The 22,633-nt window shown below is 41.2% G+C and overlaps 1 protein-coding gene across 1 annotated transcript in view; it reads left to right on the plus strand.

Annotated features, from left to right (window-relative positions):
• LOC138202331 (caskin-2-like) overlaps positions 1-22,633 on the plus strand; it is a 49,677-nt gene that overhangs the window by 9,139 nt on the left and 17,905 nt on the right. The window contains exons 2-5 of the mRNA XM_069156266.1: positions 12,820-12,871; positions 19,742-19,839; positions 21,712-21,857; positions 22,328-22,423. Of these exons, the coding sequence (XP_069012367.1) occupies positions 12,820-12,871; positions 19,742-19,839; positions 21,712-21,857; positions 22,328-22,423 (392 nt within the window). The remainder of the gene's footprint in view (positions 1-12,819; positions 12,872-19,741; positions 19,840-21,711; positions 21,858-22,327; positions 22,424-22,633) is intronic.

Genomic DNA, 22,633 nt, shown 5'->3' on the forward strand with positions numbered 1-22,633 from the left:
TTCACTGATGAACTCATTCAAATAATTCCCTCACTTGTTCACTGAAGTACTGTGAAAAGAAATGCTAAATTGATGGATGTACATTAACTTTACTGTTATATAAGTTATTATATAACTATTTCTTTAAAAAAAAAACATCTGGAGGGTTATTCAGATGGAGTGTCGTTATTAATCTTGTGCTTATTTTTAAATGGCGTAGTCGTGTACTAACACTCACTATTTGAGTGCATAAGTACGTTCACACTGTCAAGTACAGAAACATGCAGTGCACTCAAAACGCTCTAAAAAATTAGTGTGAAACGCTGGACACTTTCCACCCTAAACGGTCGCCATATTACATAGAGGAAGGGGCGGCACCATCGATGTAAAGAATTTTCAAATTAAGGTGTCTGAGGAAGCTGCAGCTGTTCCTGAACACCTCACAGATGTGTTTCTTTTTCACTGCTGCTGCTGGACAGAAGAATCAGTGTGTTTGTTGAGTGTGTTAAACAAAGGGATTAAAAACATGATAATTTACGATTAAAATAATTAAAGGGTGACGTGTTCACATGCTGCGGTTATTTCCGGTCAGCTCAGAACAGCAGTGTGCGATTTGAAACAACACTACTTTGTCAAAATTCCTGTACTACGCAGGTAAGAGTCCTAATATGGAAGAGCACTATTTGTTAGTGTACTAAGGGAAGTATGTCATGTGAAACACAGCATTGGACTCATTCCTTCTGACAGCAACATGAAATACATTTGTCTAAAAGTTATGTTAATGTTACATCCGCATCACCCAAAAACATTTATGTACCTTTTTTTTTTCATTTTCAGGCGCTGTCTGTATTTTTTGATAGTTTTGTTGCTGCTTCCTGCCTAATTTCTATTGTAATTTATATCTGAGTTTAAGTATTTCTTCCAAGAACTTTTAAAATTCAGCCTTCCAAGTCGGCGCAGCCATCGCCGCATGCCATTTGCCAGGCTTCTAACGGTGCTGTTTTTGTGTCTGTACTCATTTCTTTGTTGTCCACTTTGTAATTATACGATTGTGCAATGCTTTTGAACATCGTGGGTGCCTGCAAAGCCACTTTTACTGGAGTGTACTTTCACCAGGCATTATAAGGGCTGTAACTTATGCCAGTGGGGACATTGCCAAGGATAGCGTTACCTCTTATGGGGTTCACCTGCCTGCAGGCACACCGGCTCTTTGTAGGAGGAAAAAAATTACACCAAGGGCGAAGGGAAGGCCTGAAGCTTAAGTTGAGGTCAGTAAAACATGGCTCACCCTTGCTTAGTATTCTCTTAGCAAACGTACAGTTGTACAATCTCTTGACAATAAAATGACATAGGAGGGACCTGTTCAGCTGCGTTTGACAAATCCTGACATCTTTAAAACAAGCACCGACGATGTCAGTGAGCTAAACGTCGTGTAGTATATCACTTATCATCCTGATTGCTCTCATGGTCACTGTAAAAATCTATCCTAGAAACTGCGGGTTGACAAATAATACCCAATACCCTTAAAGGTGTATGCCTATAAAACTGGGCGGAGCTCAGGTGACATGAGACCTCATGAAGTAGAGTCCTATAAACATAGAAAGGCAGTAAAGGTTGCTAAGCAGCATTACAGAGACAGAGTGGAGGAACTTTTGTGCGACAGAGACAGCAGACGTGTATGGCAGGGTCTCAAAACTATCACAGGCTAGTGGATGGGCCGGCTCTCCCTGGTGAAAGATTCAAACAACTTTTTAATGTCTGTTATATTCTATTTTTAGGTATTTTTTGTATTCATTCAAGGTCAAGCTGTTGTTATCTGTTGGTGGGTTTGGGCTGTTAAACATTTTCACTGTCCACGTTTCTGGAAACGGGGCTGGAGGAGAAATAGGATCTTTCTTGCTAAATCCATGTCACTACTCTAACTGCAGCATTTTGCTAAGAATATTACCAATAGTCTCATATTGGAGTGACTCCATTAATGTTTTTAACAGTCAGTTTTAGTAACAATTTCACCGTGATCTTTTCTCTTCCAGATCAGTTCACTAACCTGGGAATTATTTTACAACCTCATAGGACCTCCTTTAAAACAATGTCTCAGTGTTTGTGGATCTCACCAATTACTTTAGATAGTAGTAATTTACTATAACAAATAGCAGTAATGGTCAGTGCTATTGCGATCAACTTTTCACAAATTTTCACGATTTACAGGCTTTTAAGTATTAAGCCTTTTTACTCAAGCTAAATGAGAAATGTAATGAGTTTTCCATCCATGTAGGATAATGTGACTTCATGCTAGTGTGTGGCGCAAGTCCAATAATCACATGACTGTTAACTAGCTGGAGGGGGTCACTGAGCAAAGTAGTTAAAGTTCAATCAATATTTATTTTTTAACCTCAGCAGCATATTTGGAAAAGAGCTCAAGGCTTTGATGATGTCACTATTTTAAATGGGGACAAGCAAACAATTGGTGGAAACCCAGGACTTCAAGCAGTCTTAAGGGTCGACACCATGGTTTGAGTTACGAGGGACCTAAGGGGAGCTCAGCTCATACAAACATACATACATACAGTTGTTTGACCATTGGAATGCTGTTTCTACGGTTGGTACAAATTTGTACCTTTTCAATAGTAATCAAACAGTAAGTTATAGGATAATTCAGTTTTGTTTTTTTCCACCTGGTGTATTGCCCATTATTGTTTCTATTGTGGCTCTATGGGTCATGCTCACTTTACATCTCCACCTGTGTTGTAAAAACAGGGACTCGAAAAAAACAGCATATATTAGAAGGAATTGCATGAGCTCCCTGCAGCTTTCCCCAAAAACATTTTTCTATAAAATTCTGACTGAACGGCCCTTTTGCAAACTGTATGAGAGATCTCAAAACAGGGGCAACTTGCTGGCAGACTGAATCACTCTGCATATTTATCCATGTGTGTTTATTGGAAATTGCAAAGTTACCATGACCCTGTGAAGCAAAATAACACATTATATAAGAAATTTTTCAGTTTAAAATAAATTGGAATATTTCTTTAATAGTTCAATTGATCAACAGGAAATCAAACAACAACAGCTAAATATTCTTTAGTTTATGATGGTCTTTGTTTTATACTCTTGTAAATTGCATGTTTTGGGGTTTTGTACTGTTAGTCAAACAATTTAGAGATTTAACCTATTTGAGATTAAAACAATTAATTGAAAATACTAATTTAATTGAAATTTAATTCAATTCAATTCAATTCAATTCATTTCAATTCAACTCAATTCAATTCAATTCATTTCAATTCGAATCTTATTCATAAAGCACCAAATCACTACGCAAATGATTTCAGATCACCTACAAAGGAACCCTACAGCATTACAGAGAGAAACCCCACAATACAACAACTCCCACCTGAGTGACAAGTGGGAGGAAAAAAACTCCCTTTTAACAGGTAGAAACCTCTGACAGAACCAGGCTCAGAGATGGGAGGCGAGTTGGACAGCCATCTGCCTTGACTGGTTGGGGAGAGGGGAGAGGAAGAGAGAAAAGAAGAGCATAGCCATCCAAGACAGTTAACTGTTGGTGGGGCCAGTAATCGCAGATCAGCTCCAGGTTCAGGGATATACCTCCAAAAAAACACAGAACTACCCAAACAAGGGGAACTGCAAAGAAAGAAATAAACAACAAACAAAACTATGAGAGAGAGAAGGCATGAAGTTAATGAGATATTATGATGCCTTATAAATGCACAGAGTGAAAGAGAGAGGAGAGGAGAGCTCAGTGCACCCTGGGAGGTTCTCCAGCAGCGTAGGCCTACAATAGCATTACTGGGGGGATGGTTCATTTTATTTGATGCCCTGGCTAGTTTAAAGTTTCAAGCCCGTCTTGAGTGCAGCCAGTATCATTGCTAGGTGTGGTTCGGTGTGATCTATGGCAACTTAAAACCAAACCCAGCAGTTACTGTATGTCACAGGTTCTGACAGTACATCGCCGCAGTAAATTGAGAAATTAAACCACTGAATCTCAACAAAAACAATATTTTAGGGGTGTGTCCAAGTTGCCCTTTGGTCAAGAAATGTTGGATGAAAATGTTCTCAGACGAACTAAGATATTTTACCTCCGCCCACGCAGATAGCCAAACATATTACCACACATGGTAGTGTTTTCTAATGTCCTGCTCTCAAGAGAGTGGCAGCATGTTGTACAGCTTCGTTATTAGGTGTCTTGCATCATGCTAAGTGAAAGATTTGGCTCAAAGAGAAGTGAAATAAAACATGATTTTTGGTGCATTTTGGGATGTTTTGGTGCAAACCAATCTTTTTCATTATTCAGGCGAAATTACAATCGTGAAAACTTGACTTCAGAGTACTACAGTATATTATAATCCACCTGGGGGAAGTAAGAATTGACCAGATGGATTAAACCACCTATCACAGGCACTTAGTGCTGTGGTATGCAAAAATCATAGTAAAATTCAACATTGCTTTAATGACGGCATGCAAATTTGTATTCTCTCATGGTGCAGAGCTTTCGGAATATGATAAATAGTATCTAGCAAACCTTTTTCCTTTAAGGTCCATATTGTGAGACATTAGAGCAATCTAACACAGCTATAGGTCTCATAGTTACTGTATGCGAAAAGTGCATGGAAAAAAGGAGAGGCTGTGCAGCGAGTTGGGTAAGCAGAGTAAACAGATGATTTGAATGGTATGTAAAGGGTTTTGTCCCTAAGGAGTAGGGTTGAGACATGTTACACCTGTTCTGATTTTCTGATTTTGAGGGGGAAATATATAGATGTAACAACGCTTGTTTATTTGTCACACACCGATACACAATGCAACACAACATAGATCATCTGTTTCATTTCCACACTGGCTCATTGTCAGCAAAATATTGAGTGTGTCTGACCTAGTTGGCAGCAGCATGATGGAAGATTACTTTCTTTATTATGAACCATGGAGCAAATGTATTGGATAATGCAGCCTGGAGCTGTTTTGATATTAAAGGTTTTTCTCAAGACCTACTTCCATCATTTATTATTATAGCAAACAATCATTGTCATTGCAAAGAGTACAACAACATTGAAAAATAATCTTAATTGGTGAAACACAAAGAGAATAGAAAAACAAAGTGAAAACAAAATATGAAAATATAACACATAAAAACATATGTGTAGTAAGTATTGTAATATGTTTTGGGTTTATGTACAAATTGATAAAGTGAAATTGCGTCACATTGAAAATTTGGTTAATGTGTCTGCTCTGTTAATACGTTCCGTCTTTACTCTGTATTCTGAGAAAACTAGAAAACAGTTCACTTAAATATATTTTCATAAATACACACAGGCAAACCAGTTTTTTTTCCATTGACAGTTTATGTGCAACATATTGTCCCCCGTTAGAACTGAGGGTAAAACAAAAAGTTTTCTGGTGCAGGTCTCTGTCAGGAAACCCCGTTTGGCTGCCAGTCACTCAACTATTTAAAGACTGATGCTGAGCTTTCTTTAGGGCTTATTTTTCTGATGAGGCAGAGGTATAGACCTCCGTTCATCCAGCTGCATTAACAAGCATCACATGTCAGGCTGTGGGTCTATGACTTTGCAGGATTAAACCTGATTACACCTGACAGTACGCCTCTCCTAAGCACTTTAAGGTAGACAGACATTTTGGTCCAAATTCAAGCTATTAGTGAACATATCTTTACAGAGTCTAATCCCAGGTTAAACATGAACTTAAATGACTTTGGAAAGTTTTTTGAAGTACAATAATAGAAGGACCTGAACTTTTCAATGTCATAGATTGATACAGGTATCATCACATGCAAGACTTCAGTATACAACATTGGTCTTCTGACAATTACTGAGCCAGTAATCGAGCATCTCACAGGTAACCAGGTCAACTGACCTGTCCAATCTGTACAGAATTTAGCAGCTCTGTTTTATCTTCAATGTTATTATCAGTATTACCTATGACTTTTTTTGGTCAGCATAAAGACTGCTTCAAAGACGTATCTGCCAGAGGTGTAAAAGTACGCGAATTCGTCCCAAGTGTTAACACCACAACACCACAATCATTTCTGCCAGCACTGCCCACTCCCCATAGTGTTCTCTTTAACCTGACAGAAAACCTCTCATCGCCACAGACGGATGATGACCTTAAATTACCTTCTTTTGTCACTCCCCAGTATTTTGGTCTCGCCTCAAACAGCTGTGGTTGTGGTGTTTGTGCTTTCTTACCTTCTACTCATTGTGGTGCAGGTTTTTTTTTTTTCCCAAACTGAACGACCTGGGTTGATTCACACATTATTTTTCACTTTCATTTACACCGAGAGACAGAGCATTTGACCTACTCAATGCCACAAATCTTAAACTCCAATAGATGGTAGTAAAGTCAAATGGTGAAAAGTATCTTCGTTTCTTTTCTTTTGTGCATTTGTCTTAAATTATTTCGTACTATTGAAGTCCTTGAATTTCACAGATCTTCTGTTGCCAGGATATACGTCACAGTGCCAATGTGTTTTTCCCATTTCATTTATATACATTTTCATCCCATTTCATTTCATGTGCAGACCACAATCAAAGACATTTTAAAACTAGTTTTGAAGCCAATGTGACAGGTGCTTGACAGCTGCAGTATTGTCTCGAAAAAAAAAAGTTTTCTTGAACTTTTAATTTACATTTTCCAGCTTGTGTTCCTACTCTGAGAGGTTCAGAGCTGTTTGCACACTCATCTGACCTTGTAGCAAACACTTTAAAAAGCCCCTTTTGTTTCCTTGTTCACACATCTGAAACTTAAGCTAAAAGGAGGAGCAAGCTCATATCTTCCCCTCCCCGACTTCGCCTCCTCTCTTTACTTCCCTCTTCTTCTAATTGTTCCTCCGCTCCTCTGTGAACTACCTTCTCCACATCAAAGCATCAAGATCCCTTTCTTCTGTCCAGGATGCTTGTGAGCTCCTACTGGAAAGGTGCAAAAGGAAGCATGACAACAGTATCTCAGAGCATTGCTTATGCATCTTATGCACACAACTTTGCATGGCTTCTTTGCTTTTTTGCTTTAACCACAGAAAACAATAGAGGGCCTCCACACTAACAACTCCTCAGCTCTTAGCATAACAGTAACTTTTGTATACGTGGATATCAACTTTCAGTGAGTGAGAAAAACCCTGAAATTTCCTCTCTGCGAGAAAACACTTGCACTTAAGATTTACTACACGTCTGTTTGCACCAACTCCCAGGCGTGACATAGAGTCAACATACTGCTAATTTGATCCTGATTTCTGGATGAGCCCCCTGCTACTTTAGTGCAATGAGGGAATGAGGGAGGGGAAGAGAGGAGAGGGGAGGGTAGGGGAGGGGAGGGGAGGGGAAAGAGACCTGATAGTTTTGTAGATGCACAGAGACAGTGAACATGTAGGATAGCGCGGTGGGTGTGCTATGCAAGGAATGCAGGCTCATGTTGTAACTGGAACTCCTGAAAGGCCCTGTTCTTTCCATACTGCTTGGAGAGCTTCGACTCTGTTTTGGCAGCGAGCCTAACGCCCAACCCCTCTGTCTCATTATCAGTCTATGCCTTTTTGTGCCTTCAGGCTCTTGTTTTGACGCATGTGAGGTTTCAGCAGCAACAGCTCTAAAACGGGCCTAAATTTCCCTGGACTGCCTTAACATGAGTACAATAGATTTAAAGCACAAATATACCCACAATGTGACCATTAATGTTTGGGAAAATGAATTACCCCAAAACCTGCAAGGCACCGGTGTTTCCAGCGGGAATGGATCTCCCAACTATGGAAGTGAGAAAGCTTTCTTGGTCCACTGGCATACTGTATGACATTACTTGGAAATAATGAATTATTATGAATCAATTTAGTTTTTTTTTTTAACCTGTATGTTTTAACAAGGTACAATACTTTAACCGTCGGGTGTCTGGATTTTAACACGGCTGTATGTGAGGGCTGCTGACATGTTTACTCACAGCTGGAGAATTCTATCTGCTGCCTGAAGGTTGAGTTTCAGAACGAGGACAAACTCTTTGAGGCCACAACTCAAGGCAAAAACACATATCCTTCATCCACAAATCTGCACTTGGTGATATAGAGGTCTGGTCTCCCTCCTTTTGTATGTCACAGGCTGCAATGTCTTGACACCGCAACCACCCCGCCTCGGCCAATATAGCAGCTGTGGGGTGAACCCGGGCTGAGGAACCTCGATCTGGCGTGAACCCATCAGGCCCAGGCATGGTGGAGGATGATGTGGTCTCGGACACAGGTGTAGACATGATGGACCCCACACCTTTCCAGCCAAATGCCAAGTTGGGTGCGTGGTGGAGCCGGATTTGAGAAGCCGGTACTCAGCTCAGCACTAACCAGGACAACCTGGGCTGAAATGTTAGAAATACCATTACAGGATAGATCCTCACACTACTCTGGTCCACATCCATCATACGTGGTCCGACTTTGTAGTGAACCTGCTTCATTGCGTGCTTCTGCTGTCTCCTTCCCCCCACCTTTGGATGCTGGAGACAGTTGTATCGGCTGTGCGCCTTCCACTGCTTCGCTGAACAAGCAGCTTCAGTCCTCCTCCTCTTTCTCCAGGAGAAAGTTGTTGAGAAAGGCAGTAATCTGAAGGTCTGCTGGTCTCCCACCAGTTCAGTCTGAGGTTGCTGATCATGAAGTTGCCCCCTAATTGCCCTCAGTAACCATCCAATCGTCCGCTGTTCTCTCCTCCAACCCACAGGCGGTGCCTCCATTATACAGGAAATTCACTTTTTAATGCAGCCACTCTTTGCTTTTCCGGTGCTACAGCTCTGGAAGTCACTTCTGACAGACACTCTCCACTTCAGTAAAAATAATCTTTGTCCATGTGTCCAGTGACAAAACCTGTCAACAGTCTGAACTGACAAAAACTGATTTTAACAGTCTTTTAGAGTTTTTTTTAAAACACATGGAAAGGCAGTGTTTTTTATAAGTTCCATTTGTCAGTCTCGGTCATGGAGCAGGTCGTCTCCACATAACAGAGCTCTCAGTGTTGGTTTTATGGATAATGTTCACCTGTTTTGGAATCACCTCTTTGCGAGAGACGGTTTGCATTTGAATAAAAAAAGCACTAAAGTGTTATACATGACTGACACATTACCCTGGATTCCCTCTTCCCTGTTGCTCTTTCTCTCCGTTTATTCATCGGTCTCTTGAGCCCTATAGCTCCTCCTATGGTTTCTTTGATCTCCCAGTGGCGAAGCTCCCTATACAAAACTGTAATCTCTGTGAGGCCACAACACCCATACCATGGTGAAGTGAACTTTTGTCAGCTCTGTTAACTTAGTCGTGCAACCAAAGTGGCAACCTTGCATTCTCCCATTGAGAATGTGGACCCTACAGATCAAGCTCATTTCCGTTAATTTAAGGTAATCAAGGAAGTTGTATTTCGGCAACTGTAGTCTTTTATTTGTGGCATTGCTCTAAACTGGTTTAAATCCTACCTGATTTGATCCCTTTATGTTAATATGGGTAGCTGACTCCTCTCAATCAGTCCCTCTGACTTGAGGAGGTAGCACAAGGGTCCATTTAGGGTCCACTTCTGTTTTCACTGTATTGGCTACCCCTTGGATTTGTGTCTTCAAAACACACCTCCTGCTAAAACCTAATACTTCCTACTCTGTAAATATTTTAATAAGCTGCTTGGCCAATGTAAAAATGCAATTCAATTCAATTCAATTCAATTCAATTCAATTCAATTCAATATTATTTATATAGCGCCAAATCACAACATAGGTTATTTCATGGCACTTAACACATTAAAGTCCTTACGGCAGAACTTTACAGCATTATTCAGAGAAATCCAACAATTCATCAATTCCCACATAAACTAGGAGGGAAAAAGTCCTCTTTAAGGGAGAAAAACCTCCAACAGAATCAGGCTCAGAGGTGGGCAGTCATCTGCCTCGACTGGTTGGAGTGAGGGAAGAGCAGAGAGAGAAAAGGACAGCATAGAGATACAAGAGAAGAACTGTTGGTGGAGATGACAAGCGCAGAGCAGAGACATGCAGCTCCATGGCGGGACATCTGCAAAAGAAAGAACAGAAACTACGCGAGCGAGGGAACTGAATGGAGACAACAGACAATAAGCAAAAACTATGGGAGAAAAAGCATGAAGTTAATGAGATGAAATGGTGTATAGAGTGTATAGAGAGTGAAAGAGTGAGAGGAAAGAAGCTCAGTGCATAACGAGGTCCCCCAATAGCCTCGGTCTATAACAGCAGAACTAAGGGTTGGTTCAGGGCCACCTGAGCCAGCCCTAACTATAAGCTTTATCAAAAAGGAAAGTTTTAAGTCTAACCTTTAAAGTTAATGAGGGTTTCTGCCCCTCGAACACAAACTGGGAGCTGGTTCCACTGGAGAGGAGCCTGAAAACTGAAGGCTCTGCCTCCCATTCTACTTTTGGAAACTCTTTCAAGTAGACCAGCGTTCTGAGAGCAAAGTACTCTGCTAGGATTATATGGTTCTATAAGATCTCTGAGATATGATGGAGTCTGATCATGAACAGCTTAGTAAATCAGCAGGAGAATGTTAAATTATATTTAAAAACTTAGCTATTTTTCTCAATTTAAATGAAGGTAAAACTGAGCGTTTGCTGCTCAAGTCACATGATAATATTTCAACATTCCTCATTTCAACATGGCAAGGTTCTATGGCATCCAACTGTAAACCTTGTTTTGAGCTGAAAGAACAACAGATTTAATCTGCAGGTCTAAGAGTTTTAGCTGAGGTCAAGCCCTTCATCTCTTTTAAAGACCCTTGAGAAGATCACTAATGCTTTTACTTAAAGGTTTCTATTATAATTCTTTGTGTGTCAGAATGGGTCAGCCTCTCTACCAACATTCAAATCCTGTTTAAAAAACAATATATTTTCACTGGCTTTTCCACATTAAGCCCCATCGAGTTATAATCTATACCGCTCTTACACCCTTGTGTATTTTCTTTAATTTAGTCTTGTTTTTAATTCTTTATTTATTATTATTATTATTATTAAATTATTATTTATTTATTTCCTCTTATGTTCAAGTCTATCTGATACTTTTAATTATGTTGGATTATGTGCAGCACTTTGGTCAACCTCTGTTGTGTTTAAATGTGCTTTATAAATATACCTGATTTGAAGTGACTAAAAGAAAGTCCTGTAAGATCCTGTTCTTTCAACAGAGCAGGGAAACTTCAGATCCCATTTGGGCTTTGTCCAATGCCCAACCCCGCTATGTGCGTCATTGTTCATTACCAGTGTGACTTTTTGTGTACATTCAGCCAGTTTTTATGCACTTAAATATTCAGCTCTACTACAGCCTGGTAACAAAAAAAAAAAATCAAATATGTTTAAAGTATGTGTTTGTACCATTTGCTCATTTATCATGCAGATCACTAATCTTCTGTAGAGCAGTTATAACTCTGATAGTGGTCCTTAAAAAAGTGAATGATGCAACAAACTATGATGGCTTCCTTCAGTTTAGTTCTCAATTCGGTCAAAGGACAAACTTGTTGTTGGTCAGTGGTTCAAATTTATGAGCCAAATTTCACCATACTTGATTGTCCTTCTAACTTTCCTCTCTTCTTACCCTTCTTGTCTCTCTCTCTCTCTCTCTCTCTCTCTCTCTTTCTCTCTCTCTCTCTGTCTCTCTCTCTCTCTCTCTCTCACACACACACACACACACACACACACACACACACACACACACACACACACACACAGAAACTTATGTGATTTTTCACATCTATGTGGGAGAAAACAGTGAGGGAAACTGACTGCGATGAATGCCGCTTTATTTCACGGGCTTGGCAGCTCCCGTGTGGGAATCGGCAGACAGTAGGGCCTTTACAGTAGATCTCAGCTGTAGGATGTCAGAGGGTATTTAGCTGTGGGAGGAGTGGCTCTAGTCCTCATGAGAGGCTGATGTATGAGATGAAGATAGATGAATGATATTCAAAGTCTGGAAATCTAGTGCGATCATTCAAAACAAGACTTTTAGGGTTCAGTAGAATATTTGGAGGTGGCCAAAATTTGATTGTTGAATACTCAGCTAAAAGAGGGTTAAACATGTGGAAGAGGAAGTTAATAATAAAAGATCTGACTTTGAATAAAGAATAATACAATAATGTTCACACTGTAAAGGGCAGCTTTGTAGCCCTCTTTTTGATGTTGAATGATACAAGGGATGGAACCAGTTTGTCTACCACGTATTCAATTTGAGACATTGTAAACTGTTAAAGGGGAATTTCTAGTGATCTTGGTAATTGTGGCAATGCATGGAGAAGCAAGGCTACTAAAGAAAACAAGTGACTTACTTGGTCTTCTTGGCTGTACAGACTGAATGAGTAAGACATGGGACACGTTGCAGTGTCTCCTCCTTGATGAGTGAAAAAAAACATGTTCAGTCTTGCTTACTGATCGACTCGTGTTATTTTTGCACCAAGTGCTGCTGTAGAAAAAGAAATATAATGTATGTATGTCTTATACTGGCATGCTCATGTTTTTATGTTTGTCACAGGTCTGATAAGATTGCAGTGTAAACAAAGGGGAATTGTACATTTCTACAAAGCAGAATCATTTGTTTATGAATCATTTGGCTGCCATCAGGCGCGCTGAGAGAGAGAAGGGGTGAGGCAGCAGTAGGTGAGGAAAGCTTTCCATCTTGTCAGGACTGTCAAGGTTGTTTGACGGAAGTAGTGATGATTGGAAGAAGTGCAGGGAAAAACACCGAAAACACACACAGGTTTGGAGGGATTTCTGGAGAGAGAGCTGATGAAAAAACAAATATGTCACCAAATACTAATTATCTTCTCCTCACCCCCCTTTTTTTCCCACTGTCTTTTTCCAGAGTTGCTGGGCTCCACTAAGAGACTCAACATCAACTACCAAGACTCAGACGGGTGAGAGGATGCACGTGTGTGTACATGCTTGTGTGTGCGTGTCTCGACCTGTGAGATAAGCATGAAGCTGAATGGAACAGAAGAGTCAGTGTCTTGATTGATGTGCAAACAGAAAGAAAAATGCCCTACCTGTGGCTGCTTCCCGTTTGTCCTGACTCTTCACAGTGACTCACAATCAAATCACACACATGTACTGACATATGGTGTCCTTCTTAGTTATTATCTCACCCTTAGAGGGTTACACAATCACAGGGGATTTAGTTTGCTTAGTAAATAGCTAGAATTTGCCCGTTATTATGTGACATATCCAAATTAGAGTGCTAAAATGTACTTGTACATAATTGACCATGTGCGGGGCTGCTAGTACCCTAAAGCTAGATTTATACTTCTGCATTTACAGGGCCACTGTACCTTTCTCCGAGGTTATGCTGTAGGCGACGTCATACATTTTTCCAGTAATATATAAGTTTAAATAAGTTTTGTCTTATCCCATTCATGTGTTTGAGAAGTCAACGGGAAGTCAGCTGGCTCATCTGGAGGGAACCTTGGTTGTGCATGCTTTCTGTGACGTGACCAAGAACCTCGCTAATGTGCATGTTTTTTGGGCTAAAAAAAATTGCGAAAGCATGCAGAAACTAACAAGTACCTCATGTAGAAAAGCTCATCAAACTGTTTAACTTTTAATCTGGTATATAGTTCTCAAATGAACCAGGTGCCATCCTCTAATCTGGTCCGACTCTGCTTAAAGGTGAAGTCACATTTGAACTCAACAGTCAAACCTCCCTTCAGTGCTCTTTAAGAAGCTCAGCCCCCCCCCCCCCCCCCAAAAAAAAAAAAGGGGGTGTTGCACCATGATCAGCAGCAGAGCTTCTAATTGCTTCATCGCCACTGTCAGCAGATTCAGATATTTTGGCCTGATTTTTCTGAAGTGTGGGGATCGACGATTATCTGTTAATTAGATAATATTTGTTTTTTCTTGTCTAGTCGCTTACTTTACCTGAGTGTCTCCTTTGATCCGTGTCTGTGTAGAGCTCCATATGTGGGGAGCTGAGTCCCTGCGCACAAAGCAAATGAGACAAACGGGTGAGATCTTAAGCTGCAACCGAACTTACACAAGTCACAGTGGACTGAGAGCTTGAATCTGTGAAAACAAAGTTGTTGTTTTTTACTTCAACAACAATCATAATACCTCCTAAGTGTAAAACAGCATCTGTGGTTTGGTTTTTATAGTTTTCTGGTCATTCCCTGCAAAGAGGGGCTTCAGTGCCATTAAACGTATCAACCTCAGTGTAAATACATTGACAAGGCTGCTCCTCAGCAGTCTGCACAGGTAGATGAAATCACTTTGTTTAACGTTAGTCAAACATGACATCAGAATGCCTTATTTCACTCTTTTCAAACTAGTTTCTAGCTACACACCTGTCTTAGTTGCACTGCATTGATAACTAGACATTTCTCTGTGTGACGCTAGCTCACAATACAATACCCTACATGTGAGGCATTTAGGGGACATTCGTAAATTATAGCTTGAGAAAATAACCTGGGTTATACTCTTTTCTTCTAAATGCAAGAGACTTTGCATAAACATTAATCACAGGCTGCACCACCCACCACCACAAGTAGATTCACAACCTGTGGGAAACACATCTCTCTCAGCATTATCTCAGTCAAGAGTTTATTATTAAGCTCACTGAAATGTTTTTATCATAAATTCTCTTCTTATCTCTTCTTTTATCATAAATCCAAATGGACCTTTATGCTTCTACATATTGTTTATGATACATCAACAAAACTATGGAAAAAGTGTTGTTTTGATGTTTTGGCTGCCCATTATTGTGAAATAATAATGGTACAAAGCGGCCTGTAAAACTCTGACCAGCTGTCCAAGAGGGCCAGTGTTACCTTGGACACTGCTACTTACATTAAACTATTTCTGGCCAATGCTATTTGGGCTGAGGTTTAGCTACTTTTAATTCTTACTTGAGCAAATTTGGGGAGAAAAAAAATCTGTAATTTGTTCCAAACAAGGCTGAAGTGGGCCAGTATTTTTCTCCTCAAATTTTTTGAATACCAGGTACTATAAACTAACAGCACCTTTATTGGTTAGGTTAGGTTAGGTTAGGTAGTTACTTTATTAATCCCCGAGGGGAATTTTTTTTGCTACAGCAGCATACAGAAGCAATAAGATAATAATAGAACAATAGAAAAGCAATAAAATAGCAGTAAAAAATATAAAATATAAATATAAAATATAAAATGCACAGTATATACAGTATATACAGTATATACAGTACAGTATATATCTATATATATTATATACAAACAACCAAGAAACACAGTCAACAGTGTTATTGTTATGTGATGTATTTTACCAGAGGTGAGTTATTGTACAGTCTTATTGCAGTGGGCAGGAATGATCTCCTGTATCTGTCCTTGTGACAGCGGAGCTGGAAGAATCTTTTGGAGAAAGTGCTCCGCTGTCCCTGCAGCAGGTGGTGGAGAGGGTGGTCAGGATTATCCAATATGGATAATAGTTTGTTCAGCGTCCTCCTCTCCACCACCTTTTCCAGACTATCCAGATTGTAGCCGATGATGGAGCTGGCCTTCTTAACCAGTTTGTTAAGTCTGTTGGTGTCACTGGCTCCAATGCTGCTCCCCCAGCAGACCACATCAAGGTGTTGATGGAGGAAGAGCCCTTTGAGATTGAGGGCTCTATGCAGTTCACCAGGGGGGCGGAGGGCGGAGGGGGGGAGGCAGCAGAGGTGTTTGGGAGGTGTAAGGTGTGGAGGAGACAGATGAGGGTGGTGAACTAAACCTGTTGAAGAAACAGTTTAGCTCATTGGACCTCTCCAGGTTACCCCTGGTTGTCTCTCTCTCCCCTTGAACCCAGTAATCTCCTTCATACCGGTCCACACCTCCCTCACGTTGTTCTGCTGGAGTTTTGCCTCCAGCTTCCTCCTGTAGGAGTCCTTGCACTCCCTCATCTTCTCCTTCAGGTGGCGCTGCACTCTCCTGAGCTCGTCCCTGTCTCCAGACCTGAAGGCTGCTTTCTTCTTATTAAGAAGAACTTTCAGGTCACTGGTGATCCACGGCTTATTGTTGGGGAAGCATTGAGTATGATGATATGTTTTAAAGGCACACAAATTGTTTAGTCTCCCTTCTTTTCCAGCAAATGTATTTTTGTGACATCTATTAAAGCAGGTCCTTACACATGCAAAGAGTGCATGCTGCAGTATGACTGTCTTGGCCACATGCAATGTGACTGTGTTGACTTAAGCCTGCTGCGTGTGTCTACATGCAGGGTCAATGTGTTTGTGGAAGGTGATACAATAGGGGTGTTGAAATCAAACATGTCCATCTGTGAGCGAGCAAATGTGAGGAGGGGGGTCGCCTGTGATATATGAGATCAGTGGAGAGAAGATGAAGAGGAGAGCGGAAGGTGAGCTTGTCATTGAGTCAACACCATCCCAGAGAGACCGATTCAGAGAGCATGTGTGTCTGTAGAAAGTGGCTGAAACAGGTGATTCCAGTAGTAGGAGGGTCAATGGAAGGATAAATTTAAGGGCGGCACGGTGGTGCAGTGGTTAGCATTGTCGCCTCACAGCAAAAAGGTTCCGGGTTCGAATCCGGTCCTGGGCCTTTCTGTGTGGAGTTTGCATGTTCTCCCTGTGCTTGCGTGGGTTCTCCCGGGTTCTCCGGCTTCCTCCCATCATCCAAAAACATGCACTTCAGGTCAGGTTACCTGGCGCCGCGCTAGTGGCAGCCTGTTGCAGCAGCTCCCCCCTGAGAGCCCCCCTGCTGTAGCGAAGAAATTTCCCCTCGGGGATTAATAAAGTGAAATACATACATACAAATACAAATGAGTGTGTGTGTGTGTGTGAGGCTAAAGAGTACAGAGACCAAAACTATATGAGTGATATAAGAGCCAACTCACAGTCAGTAGATGTCTGAGATTTCAGATCAGCATAGACTCATTCTAAACTTAGTGATGTTTGGGCTATACACGACTGTTCAACTATTCATTCCTTTTGTTTTTTCATTTATACTACCTGACATGCCGTGGCTTCTGTGCAAGTTTCCTGAGGCACTAAACCCATGCCCACGCCCTCCGACTTTCCCTGGAGGAGGCTGTGGGACTTTTGGGGGCAGGTGCTGTCTTGGCCTGGGACATACTGCTGCATGGTGTGTGTGTTACCCTGAGACGCACATCTTGGCTGCGGTTTCCTTCTGTGTGTGTTCAACTGGGCTGCATGTCAGCTGCGGTGCTGCAGCTGCAGGTCCTACAATTGAATCAAAGAGTTCCTCTTCAATAATGGCCATCACAATAGTATTTTTGAGGTCCAACAAGTGATGAGTTGTTACCAAAAAGCAGTCACATGTTTTTTTGTTTACCCTCGAACAGCACAGGATACACAGACACACACAAACACAGAGGAGAGATACAGAGAGAGAGAGCACCACAGAAAATCCCGCCCTTTACTTGGTGAAGTGTCTACATGATATAATTGGAGCCTACACTCTGCTTTTACTATGATTACACAGTACAAATGTGATCACAGACAGTTTCCCTGTAAATTATCAGCTGGGAACTGTGTACGGCACTTGTGAAAAATAGGCGTCGGGTCACGTCTCAGCAGGCAGCGCGGCTGCACTTCTGTTAATATGGACGACGAAATGAAATGACGCCACGCAGCACCATTTAACGCACACGCCACGCCGGCAGTGTGTCCCAGGCCTATGACACCCCCTCGCACTCGCCACACTCTCAAACGGCCGACCCTATGTCCCCCACCACCTTCACCTGAGCAATTCACTCCCCAGCAGTCTGCTCCAAGGGCTGACGTCCAGGGTCCCATTCCAGGCTTGCCACTCGGAACCTTAACCTCAAATGCCCGACAGCATTGTCCTGCCCCTCCAGTACCCGACTCTCCTCCACCGTCTGGAGGAAGGGAGAGAGTGTAAAATAACCCTAAACTGATGATTTGACACTCTTTGAGGCCTATTCTTTAATTGATTATAAAATTATTTTTAGATGGACCACCATTTCATGAGTAGTTGAATGGTAACAAGTCCCTACACTGCTCAGTGATATTACACTTTAAGGCATTGTCTTGTCTTTTTCAGACCTAAAGGCAATATATCCAATGTGTAAAACAGACAATGTGTGGTTTCAGATGCAGCGCTGGAACTATTTCTTGGTAAACAGATAGATGCAGGGACTTTGAGCAGCTTCATGGAGCTGCCACACTGTCACACTTCTTTATGTGAATTAAATTTCCTTATATTTATATAGAGCCAAATCATGACATAAATCATCTGGAGGCACTGAAGGGCGAGAGACTTCACAATATCCTAATAGAGAGAAACAATAATTTTAGCAATTGCGCATGAGCGACATAAATAAATTGACTTTAAAGGACTCATATTTTACACATTTCTGGTATTTTATTTGCAGTCTTTATATCCATAAGTAGATATTTTTGTGGTTTTAAATACCAGAAACCATCACAATATATTTTATTTTATGTTTTTTTCTGAAACTCTCTTAAGAACAGGCTGTTTTGTGTCTTTGTCTTTAAGGTACAGAAACAATATCAAGTACGCTTTCCTCTGATTGTCTGACTCTTTTCAGAGTAACACATGCCCAGGCCAATCACAGTTTTTGTTTTAGCCTTGTAGCTTGCTGGTGTCGCAAAAAAAAAAAATACTATTTGGTGTTTTTTCCACTTAACAGTTTAGACAGTGGGCCATGCTGAGGGCGGACATGTGACAGGAGTTCTAAAAATGTGACATCCAAAACTTACAGAACTCCAAATGTTTAAATGGTACAGTTACTGAATCCAAGCTTTGTACTTTGTCACGTTGTCACGTTTTCTCAGTATTTATGGTGAAACATGGTGATACATAGCACCTATACCTGCTTTATAATCAAAAAAGCAATAAAAAAATATACAATATGGGACCTTTAACAACCTCTCCACCTCTGTTGTAGAAATTTGGGGAAACTAGGAGTTGCGACATAACAGGTACTGTGAGCTCCATGCAGTTTAAAAAAAAAATTTTTTTACATGAATCATCTCAAATGTTGAGGTGACTCATTTCAGTTATGAATATTAACACAGAAATTAGCAGCCCAGAATAGCTGCATGAGGACAAAATCAATAATAACTTGCCAGATGACCTGATCACCTAACACATTCATCTTGGCATGCTTGAATCTCTACAATGGAGGTGGAGGATGCAAGGTTAGCATGTTCATAGAGCCACGGTAGCCACATTAACGGGAAATATACAGACTTCTCTTGCGACACTAGGGGTTAGTTCTGTTTCCAAGGCATCCAGGCTGTTTATTGCCACCTGTCACACAGTGACTGCCAGAGGCTGTGTGAAAATCACCTGAAAGCCCTCTATACTGCTGTTGGTATTCAATTCTCACATGTGGAGAGGGTTTTCCAGTTCTAGCTCGGCTGTGTTGTCTCAGAGGTTCACCACCGCTGGAACGCTTCCTGCGTCAAGCAAAAGCATAACTCATCGACAAAACATGTATGTCTTTAACCTGAGTGGAATATACTGCCACACACTCTTGCACATACACAAAAACACACACCGTACACACTTTAAAAGTGTTATCGGGTGGATGGGGGACGCCTTCATAACACACTTGAATTCTCTGCTGAGCCTGCATTTTGTACACACAAATTTTTGATGGGCACACACACGTAATCTCAGTCTGCAGCTTTGAAAAGGACTTACCTGCTGTAAAGTAATCAGTGTGATTTATACTCCCTTCTCCTTTCCTGGTCCTCCCCCCCTTGGCTCTCTTTTCACTTCCTTCTCTTTTTCTCCTCCTCCTCGCTGTCTCACCCACAGCTTCTCGGCGCTGCACCATGCCGCTCTGACGGGCACCACAGAGCTGCTGTCTCTGTTGCTCGAGGCCCAGGCCACCGTGGACATCAAGGACATCAACGGTATAACGATGGCAGAGGAGAGGAGTGTCACTGGCGGAACCAGTCTCACCAGACAAACCCACATTAGGAAAAATAATGAAAATATTCACGCTCAAGAAGTCAGTTGGGGTTAAATTGAGCCTGAAACTTATTCAGTGGCTTTCTGACACTGAGCTGAAAATTTGTTAGACCCATATGAATAAATATGACTCACTTTGAAGTTTGTCTGCCATGCAGTGCTGTGGCAAATATCTTCAGACTGCAAGCAGAACAGATACAGGAGAATTTGAAGTGGCTGCTCAGCTGTTGAGACCAGAGGAGTGTAGTGCACATAACCATGTATCTGATGTCGGTTATAGCCTCTTGAAGTCCTGTTTTAAAAGGTTGAAATGAGCTTTTAGCACTTCCTTGCCAGCTTATCAGTTTTTTTAATTCAGGGTCTCTGACACGCATCAGGTGCAGCACACTCTGGACAGCCTATACAACCAGAAGAAGTCAAGTTACAAATAATATAGATTTGCATATTTGTTGAAGCATTGCTGCATATCAGTGCAGAGAAACAACAACTGCATATGTCTGTGCTCATCAACTCGTAAGCAGCAGAGGTTAGGTGCAGTTTAGTCGAAGCAGGCCACCAACATTAATCCCTGAAGTATTTTTTACCACGTTATGAAACATTAACTTTTAAGGTAAAAGAACAGAGTCTTTATATTCCTCAGAAAAAAGTGAGTAATTATTACTCAGCTCTGCAGTTCTCCACAGGCCTTCAGGGTATTTTAGATGTCTGTTACTCAGTATCTGCTTGATTTTTGAATTGTTTTCCTATTTGACTGACAAATTGAGCTACCAACTGATCACCAGAACACTGATCACAAGTTGACAGTTCTAATATGTACTGCAGTTCACACTTGGCATTTCAGGCGTCTCCACATCGATCCTGAATGATCACGTAAACATAAATAAGCACATGAACACGCAGAAATGAGAGGAGTTGAAGTAACAATAATAATCTCATTATTTGAAAGGGTCAGGCCCATGTGTTGGTCTGATGTGTGTCAGAAATTAGACAAGATAAAATAAACAAACAAAAAGCTAAACCCAAAGGAGGCCTTGGTGAAACAAGTAGTAGGTACAGATCGTGTTTGTGATCACTAAACAGTCTTTATACTGCGAGTTTCAAGTGAATTTATCTTGCTTTCTGTACAGTTGCTCTCAGGAGAATTACAGTATATATTTTTTCAGACAGTAACAACAAAAACAACAAAAACAAACATCCAAAACTAACAAACCTTCTGTAACATGATGGTAACATGTGGAAGGTCTGGGTCAGATACGAACACCTGTACATGCCACTGAGAGCTACATTCAGTATTTCTATTGCCTATTCAACAGACGTCAGTAGAGTAGATGGTCTTTCATGCGGTCCTTTAGCTTTCACACTGTTAAAAAAAATGTCACGTGTTCCAGACCGTTTCTTACCAGATCGGTTCTCAATGATTCCTGGGTGCGTTCACAGCTGACCACCTCTGATCTGATCAATTCCCTCTTCATGAGGTGATGATATCCCCAGTTGCATTTACATCTTGTTTTAATGCCTCAAGTGGCTAAAAGAATTAATTATTCCTGTTTTGAAGATCTAATCTGTAAAGTACTTTGACTTCGATGGATCAATATGGATGAAGCTTCACATTCTATAATTCAGTATGATGGCTTCTTGTGTGAGCTCACCTGGTAAACACTGACATATTTCAAACTCTATGCGCTTACAGTAGCTTTGCATTAAAGAAAATGCTGACTCGTATTCTATATGACAAGAAAATTGACTTTGGTAACTGCTGTCTTTTCCTTCCCATCTCATCGCCTCCATCCTACATACAACATTTCTGTCTGCAGGCATGCGTCCGCTCCACTACGCAGCGTGGCAGGGTAAAGCCGACTCCGTCCTGTTGCTGCTGAGAGCCAGCGCTTCGGTTAACTCCCATTCCAATGATGGACAGATCCCGTTACATCTCTCTGCTCAGTATGGACACTATGAGGTGGTGAGTGCATACAGATGCAGACGCAAGACAAAGTTCTACGGCACTGAAATCTATCCCCTTCGGGTCTCAGCTGCTATTGTTCACCAACAATAGCAGTAACACCATTAATGCAGTGACACCGAGAATTACACAAGTGTCTTCAGGCAACGACTGCACACATTCCTTTCGTCCATCCTCATTCGTTTGGCTGCTGAAATGTTTTAAAGGACAGATACACATATCACGGACACACAGACACACACATACATACACCCCATCTGTTATACAACCCATACTGAAGCCTAACCTCTTTAGTACATCAGCAAACACAACACTGACAATCCTAAACAGCAGCTAAACCAAATACATCATATGAATGGACATCAACACACATGTAGTGAACATGTTGGGATGATAGACATATATAAGTACATGTATACAATGCACTGGGTGATATCACTTACATGACACTCTCTCCCTTTCACTCTCAGTCTGAGATGTTGCTGCAGCACCAGTCTAATCCCTGCCTCATGAACAAGGCGAAGAAGACTCCACTAGATTTGGCCTGTGAGTTTGGCAGACTGAAGGTATGAGAAAGGTTTTGTGTAAAATAAGTGGTTGACGATTTATAATCATCCATCTTGCTGACACTGATGAGATAGCATCAGTTGTCCATGTATTTGGTCATAAGTATTTGAAAGATTAAAGCTGATGATGGTTTTGGATGAAAAGTTCACCAATCTTTTCACAGTTGGATAAGATTTTGGCTACTTTGTTACAAAATGCACTGAGCTGCA

Source organism: Embiotoca jacksoni, unplaced genomic scaffold (genome assembly GCF_022577435.1).
Source record: "Embiotoca jacksoni isolate LCO1_2020_lvr unplaced genomic scaffold, fEmbJac1.0.p SCAF_20, whole genome shotgun sequence".
Taxonomy (NCBI): domain Eukaryota; kingdom Metazoa; phylum Chordata; class Actinopteri; family Embiotocidae; genus Embiotoca; species Embiotoca jacksoni.